Genomic DNA, 8162 nt, shown 5'->3' with positions numbered 1-8162 from the left:
GCTAACTCAATTCAGTTTGAGGGGGTAGAGACCAAAAATGTACGTGAAGGTTTGTGGAGAACTTAGCATTAATAACTTGCAAACATCCTGGGCTTCAGCAGCCAGTGAAATACCTCTACACTTATTGTTTTTTCACTTATTTGGTGTGGTGGGGAGGGGAGCCTTTGGTGATCACTGAAAAGTTACCACAGGCATAACTGGCTTGTGGTGGATGCGCATTCATAGTGATTTTGCTTTTTGATCCTTCCTCTCATTGTGAAGCAGAATTCACCAAGCATTGAATTGTTCTTTTAATCAATATTCACCTTTTTTACCTTAAGTTAAAAGAAAAGATTGGCACGACTTCTATACCACTATGGGGGCTTAATGTATTAGTGCAGGTTGAAAACTGGAAACCAGATGAAACCATTATCTTGGCTCTTAAGTAAACAAAATCCAGCTCAGCACTTAAATACATTAAAGTGATGTGATTACTTTTTTCATTGATGGGTTCAGTAATTAGCCTAGATTACAGCTGCTCTAACCAACTGTTTTGACATTTCAAGTGCAGCTTCTTTGCTGTTTAATTTTTTTGAGTTAAAAGGAATCTGATTATTTGCTATCATTTCAGTCTCACTACTTTCAGTGGACACGCTGATCTGATTGATTATGATAGGCTTGTGATTGGCTGAAAGAGAGATTCTTCTGCCCTCAGCTGAATGTCTCTATCAAGCTTATGCAGTGAGCTAAACATTAAATGGCTTCAGTAAACACTCAGGAGACCGCGTGGCATTCTTCAGAGCTTTACTGATCCTTATTTTTCTTTTTTGTAAAACTGTAATAACAGAAACAGAATACAGTGTATTCACTCTCCATACAAATACACAAAGATTACATTAAATATTGTTGACTTATGCAAACAGTCACTACACAATCAAGAGATACAGAGATGTCAAGAGATACAGCTAACACCACATGCTGGTATGCTTCATGTTAGCAGGCTAAACAAAGGGCTAACAGCTAGCTTGTGCTAGTAATGTAACAAACTCGCTAAACACACAAGAAACTCATTACTTTGCTGAACAAGGTACTAATAAGTGGGAACAATAAACCGTTTTGCCACACTTACAGATTATGCCTTTTCAAGGGCGTCAGATGCAGGAAATTACAGAGACACAGAGAAATGGACCTTCCCTGTCGAGCCCTGGGAGAAAACCACTGCTTGCGCTCTAACATGGCGCGACCCTGTCAACCCACTAGATGGCAGGCTTTGCCCAGACAAGATCAGGAATAAACATATTTTCTGACACGTTGCAACAGTTAATTACAGAACGAATGATTACGCCATATAACAAACTTAGAAAAAACATACCTTAGAAATAACAGGAGGGACAGAATACTCCCCGCCTGACGTCTGCAGGACGTCACACCAACTAAAGCTGAATCCCACTATTACAAAGGATATTAAGAGTCTTTCAGACTTAGCTCTTAGGTACCAGCAAGACGACTTCACTGATGGGTCTCAGGTAGACTCTACATTCGCCACTGCGGATGATCTTGACTTCGATCTTCCTTACTCTGCCATCTTGACTGGGGAAGGTCTTTGTGACTAGCCCTAGTGGCCAGTCAATCCTGTTTTCTTGTCCCTCTTTGAGCAGGACCACATCTCCAACTTGTAGATTGGGCTTTGATGCCCTCCACTTGCGACGACCCTGTAGTCCGCTGAGGTACTCTCTCCTCCATCGTCCCCAGAAGACGTTGGCCAGGTACTGTACACGTCTCCATTGCGATCTAAACAGGTCCTGATCGTGGAACTGACCTGGTGGTACTGGGGGCGCACCAACCTTTTGTGTGAGTAGCATGGCAGGAGTGAGAATCTCAGGATGCTCTGAGTCAGCAGAAACTGTGGTAAGTGGCCTTGAGTTGACTATTGCAGTGACCTCTGCCATGAATGTCACTAACACCTCATGTGTGAGCTTTGCATTTCCGTGCTGCAGCAGCATTACGTCAAGGATCCGCCGACTGACGCCAATCATGCGCTCCCAAGATCCAGCCATGTGCGATGCATGTGGAGGGTTAAATTGCCACTCACAGCTTCTGTCTCCAAGATACGTGTTGATTTTGTCATTATGACAACCCTTCTTGTCGATTTGGAGTTCTCTGCAAGCACTCACAAAGTTTGTGCCGCAGTCGGATCTGAGTAGCTTAACAGCACCTCGCATGGCAACGAAACGGCGCAGAGCATTAATGAAAGATGAAGTGTCCATTGCTTCTATCACTTCGATATGTATGGCACGAGTGCTCATACACGTAAAGATCACTGCCCATCTCTTGGCCTCTGCTTGACCTCCTCGTGTCTTTCTGACTGTAACAGGCCACGGACCAAAAACATCTAGGCCCACACACGTGAAAGGAGGGTCTGTACACATTCTGTCTTCTGGTAGATCTGACATGATCTGCTCTTGTTGCTTGCCCCTTAATCTGCGGCATATGACACAGTTGAAGATGACACTACTGACGGCTCTTTTCCCACCCACAATCCAAAAACCTGCAGCTCTGATTGCCCCTTCGGTGAAGTGTCTGCCCTGATGACATACTTGTGCGTGAAAGTGTCTGATTATGAGCTGGGTTATGTGGTGTTTACTGGGAATGAGCATGGGGTGTGTCTCATCTGTTGACAGTTGAGCTCTTGCGAGCCGGCCACCGACCCTAAGAACTGCATCAGCGTCTATGTAAGGACTCAGCTTGCTAAGTGGACTTTGTGTGCGAATGGACTCACTCTGCTCCATGCGCTTGATGTCATCCGCATACACCTCTTTTTGAACTGCACGAATGATAGTAACCTTGGCCTGCTGGAGCTGTTCTTCTGTAGCATAGTTGTTGCACTTGTGCCATCCACGACATGCGCTCTCTGTTTCTCCTTTAAAGGACTTGGCAATGTGCAGCAGTCTGGCAATAGTTTTCAGCAGACGGCTCCAATTTGAGAATCTCTCGAACCTTGTGGTCCCGAGCTCTTTTTTTGACAGAAAGGTGGCACAGGATACGATATCTGGGCGCAGCTCAGTGTCGTTTTCAGGGCAAACAAGGTCAAAAGGTTCTTTCTGTATTTGTCGTTGGCCTGAATCTGTAAGGAAGGCAGGTCCGCTAAGCCATGTAGAGTGAGACAGATGCTCAGCGGGCAGTGCTCGTGTGGCATGGTCAGCTGGGTTTAGCTGTGTGGGTACGTAATGCCATTGGTGGGTCTGGGTAGAACGCCTAATGCGCTCCACACGGTTATGCACATACACATAAAAGCGTCTTTTTTCATTGAAAATATATCCAAGGACCACCTTCGAGTCGGTGTAGAAGTTCACCTCATCGATAGTAGTGTGAAGCTCCTGCTGGACCATTTCCGCCACTTCTACAGCCAGCACAGCAGCACAAAGTTCCAGTCTTGGAATTGTGATGTCTGGTTTTGGAGCCAGCCTGGCCTTTCCAAGAAGAAACCCAACTTCACTGAGCCCATTGCCTGCTGTGAGTTTCAGGTAAGCGACGGCTCCAACAGCTTTTGTGGATGCATCACAAAAAACATGCATTTCTTTTCTCTGAGATTCAGATAGTGAGATGGATGTATACATGCGGGAGATCTTGAGCTGTTGTAAGTGCTTTAGGGAATCTTTCCATTGCTGCCACTTGTCCTGTTTCTCCCTCGGCAGTGGTGCATCCCATTCGCTAATGTCCATAGAAATCTCTCTCAGAATGGAGCGGCCTTCGATGCTGACTGGCACAGCGAAGCCAAGTGGGTCATACAAACTGTTGATGACTGACAATACACCACGTTTGGTGAAAGGCCTGTCATTGATTTCAACTTGAAATGACAATTGGTCTGTCGACAGGTCCCAGCCTAACCCAAGGCTGCGTTGCATGAGTGGGGCGTGTTGTCCACGTTGGAGTTCCTGCGGGCCTGTGGCTAGATCTTCACTTGGGAAGGCACTGACGACTACAGGGCTGTTGGATGAGATCTTGTGAAGGCGGATGTTAGACTGAGCCAGCATCCTTTGTGTTCTGTGAAGGACGTCAATCGCCTGGGTCTCAGAGGGAAATGACTTTAGCCCATCATCTACATAAAAATGGTGCTCAATAAATTCCCTTACATCACGGCCATATTCTTTCTCTCCTTCCACAGCAGTTTTCTTGAGTCCATAGATAGCAACTGAGGGGGACGGGCAATTCCCAAAAACATGGACTGTCATGTGAAACTCGTCCACTTCTCCATCCAGGTCGTGATCGCGGAACCACAGGAAACGCAGATAATCACGATGGTCCTCTCTGACCGTGAAGTTGTGAAACATCTGCTCCACGTCGGCCATCACAGCATGTGGGTCACCTCGGAATCTGAGAAGCACGCCCACAAGGCTGTTATTGAGATCTGGGCCTTTACACAGCACTTGATTCAGAGACACATTTTCGAACTGGGCGCTTGAATCGAAGACTATTCTGATTTTTGCTGGCTTTTGGGGGTGGTAAACACCAAAGTGTGGGAGATACCAGCATTCTTGGTGGGGTTTGAGAGGGGGTGCCCTTTCTGCATGACCTTTGTCAAAGATCCTTTTCATAAACTCCACATAATGATCTTTCATCTCCGTCTTTCTCTTTAATGTCTTCCATAGGGACATGAGGCGGTTGAGAGCCTGCTCTCTGTTGTTGGGTAAGCGACGTCGGGGATGACGAAAGGGCAGGGGGGCGACCCAGTTATTTGCATCATCTTTAGCAAACTCTTTGTGCATAATGTTCAGAAACGTCTTATCTTCTGCAGAGAGTGCCATTTTGTCATCATCAGTAGTTTGTTGAAAGATGTGTTTGCCCAGTTCATCTTTGACCTGTGTGCTCTCAAAAAGGGGGCATTCTTCTGTGATCTTCACCTTTGTGTAGATTCTGTTGCCACAGGGAGAGAGAGAAAACTGGGGCGGCCATTATCCAGTATGTTAGTCTTGTAGGAGTTCACTGTGGGTCTGTGAGCTCCCGAGAGGCAAACATCCCCAACAATTACCCATCCAAGATCAAGCTTTTGGGCATAAGGTGCTTCATTGGGCCCATTTGCCTGGCGTCGAACCTTGTGAGCCTGAATTACATCACGGCCTAAGAGGAGGAGAATATCTGCCTCTGGATCAAGAGGGGGTATTTGTGCGGCTATGTGAGCTAGGTGATGATGAGCAGCTGCAGCTTCTGGGGTGGGTATCTCACTCCTGTTATCAGGAATCTGATTACACTCTGTCAGTGTTGGTAGTGGTATGGACACTTTTCCGTCAACACCCTCAATGACAAAGCCGTGAGCTCTACGGCCTGTTTTGTTCGCTGTGCCAGAGCATGTTTTCATTGTGTATGGAAAGGCTTCACCATGTACATTAAACATGTCAAAAAAGGGAGAACGAGCCAGTGACACATTACTTTGGTCGTCTAAAATTGCATACATTTTCGTTTTCATTTGAGGGGCTGTGCTGTGATATACTTTCACCATGCAAATTTTAGAACAAGACCGTCCTTGTTGTCCCTGTCCACATACCTCAGTGCAGTTAGATGTAGTCACTGTGGAGCTCGGGATGTCTGGCTCCCCGCCGTGTGCCTCTGGTGTAGAATCAAAGCTCCCACTTGTCCAAGGGGGTGGCCCGGCATGCATGGCGGAGATGTGGGTATCGCTTTTGCACTCCAGACAACGAATATCAGCTTTACAGTCTTTGGCCCTGTGTTCTGTTGATGAGAGACACTTGTAACAGATCGAGAGCCCTTTGAGCAGACTTTTCCGCTCATCCAGTGTTTTCATCCTAAACCCTCTACATTTTGCAAGTGAATGGGGCTTCATGTGTACTGGACACTGTTTGTCGGGATCAAGAGAGTGAGTGTTAGATTTGTTGCTGGGTGTGCCAACCTGTGTTTTGTTTGCTGTTAGCGGGGCTCTAAAATGTGATTGTCTCACCAGTGGCCTTTCTATCTTCATGTGCCCAGTGCTGTAATTTTGTAGGATGAAGCTGGGGTCAGTTTTCATTTCAGCATTGCTATTTACGAACTGGACAAAGTAGGAGAAAGGCGGATAGTGCACTCTGTGTTCTTTCTTATACTTGGACCCCTGTTTGATCCATGACTCTTGCAGGGTATGTGGGAGTTTTTCCACAATTGGGTTTATGCCTCTTGGAGTGTCGAGAAAGCTGAGGCCTGGCAGATATCCTTCGTTTTTTGCTGCTTCAAGTTCCAGGAGGAGATCTGCAAGTTCCTGAAGAAGGTGATTGTCTCTCGGAGTAACTCTGGGAAAGCTCTCTAGGCGTTTGAACAGAGAAGCTTCAATAACTTCTGACGAGCCATAAATCCTGTCTAGCCTTTGCCATAAACGCTGCAGACCTGTTTCTGGATTGTTAACATGGACAGCCCTGATTCTCAGAGCATGCTGGAGAGACTCCCCACTAAGCCACTTAGTAAGCAGATCAAGTTCTTCACTGCACTTTAGGTTTAAATCTTCAGTGGCATTGTGGAACATAGATCTCCATGCTAGATAAGTCTCTGGCTTGTTATCAAACACTGTCAGTCCTGCTGTCAGTAGGTCACGACGTGAGAGGAGGGCAACGAGGTCTGATACATCTGCTTGTCGTTGTGGTGTGGCTGCTCCAACATGGTTGGACCAATGGGGAGGTGGAAGTTTGGGCTGCCAAACGGGTGGAGAACTGGGGGGGTACCCACGCGCAGCTGCTGCTGATATGTCCGGCCCTGTAGTGTGGGTGTTGTCTAAGTCACATTTTTGCTCTCTACTGTGTTTTGACTCACCTTCCATATTAGTGTTGTTGTGGAAGTGGGTATCTACATACTCTTGAGTGCGGCTGACAGCCGCAGCTATTGTGGCAGGGATGTCTGATGGCTTCACAGACTCTGCTTGGTCCAGAACTGCAGCCTCTAGGACCCTTGCGGCTGCATGTGCTGCTTCTGCTTCTCCCTCCTGCTTCAGAGCATTTAGCGCTGCCTCCATCCGGGCCTTTTCGACCTCCATGTCTATTTGGCGTTTGGCATATTCTGCTCTTGCTCGAGCAGCTTCGGCTTCAGCTCGTGCTCGTGCTGCAGCAAGGCTTGCTGCTGAGCTGTTTGACCGGCGTGAAGCTGCTGATCTGCATTCCGACCTGACTTCCAGCTGTGAAAGCTGCGAGGTGTCTCCGTGGTTGGACATGATTGCTGTCGCTGGAGTGGAGTGTCTCAGGATCCTGGCAGTGCACTTGATGCGTGGACAATCTTTTTACTCTTCTGCCCTCAGCTGAATGTCTCTATCCAGCTTATGCAGTGAGCTAAACATTAAATGGCTTCAGTAAACACTCAGGAGACCGCGTGGCATTCTTCAGAGCTTTACTGATCCTTATTTTTCTTTTTTGTAAAACTGTAATAACAGAAACAGAATACAGTGTATTCACTCTCCATACAAATACACAAGGATTACATTAAATATTGTTGACTTATGCAAACAGTCACTACACAATCAAGAGATACAGAGATGTCAAGAGATACAGCTAACACCACATGCTGGTATGCTTCATGTTAGCAGGCTAAACAAAGGGCTAACAGCTAGCTTGTGCTAGTAATGTAACAAACTCGCTAAACACACAAGAAACTCATTACTTTGCTGAACAAGGTACTAATAAGTGGGAACAATAAACCGTTTTGCCACACTTACAGATTATGCCTTTTCAAGGGCGTCAGATGCAGGAAATTACAGAGACACAGAGAAATGGACCTTCCCTGTCGAGCCCTGGGAGAAAACCACTGCTTGCGCTCTAACATGGCGCGACCCTGTCAACCCACTAGATGGCAGGCTTTGCCCAGACAAGATCAGGAATAAACATATTTTCTGACACGTTGCAACAGTTAATTACAGAACGAATGATTACGCCATATAACAAACTTAGAAAAAACATACCTTAGAAATAACAGGAGGGACAGAATAGAGATGATATATAAAGAATGAATGAGACATCATTTCTTCTTTGGATTGCACACAGTTGAAGCCCAAATATCTGAGTAATGTCATACTGCAGTGGTGACACTATTTGCAACTACCGTCTGCACATTAGTGACTGGGTGGCGGCGACGTAGTATCGATGTCCTGCTTCCAGGGAGCTGTAATGGTATCCAACTTTATATATAGTGAGCTGGCGATGTGACGTTAGTCTCAA

General features: G+C 46.4%; 1 protein-coding gene across 1 annotated transcript; it reads right to left on the bottom strand.

Moving 5' to 3' along the window:
- Positions 1-724: 724 nt before the first annotated feature.
- On the bottom strand, positions 725-5779 carry LOC146371404 (uncharacterized). The gene is made up of 3 exons (XM_084953322.1): positions 5496-5779; positions 1109-4893; positions 725-814 (listed from the first exon to the last, which is right to left on the bottom strand). Exons 1-2 carry the CDS (start codon positions 5777-5779, stop codon positions 1461-1463), a joined length of 3717 nt encoding a protein of 1238 aa, XP_084809448.1. The 3' UTR covers positions 725-814; positions 1109-1460.
- Between the last annotated feature and the right edge of the window lie 2383 nt (positions 5780-8162).

This window comes from Perissodus microlepis, chromosome 15 (assembly GCF_051167445.1).
Source record: "Perissodus microlepis isolate ML-2025 ecotype Zambia chromosome 15, ASM5116744v1, whole genome shotgun sequence".
Lineage (NCBI taxonomy): Eukaryota > Metazoa > Chordata > Actinopteri > Cichliformes > Cichlidae > Perissodus > Perissodus microlepis.
Note: the sequence above shows the minus strand (reverse complement) of the source record. Positions and strands in the feature narration are given on the sequence as shown.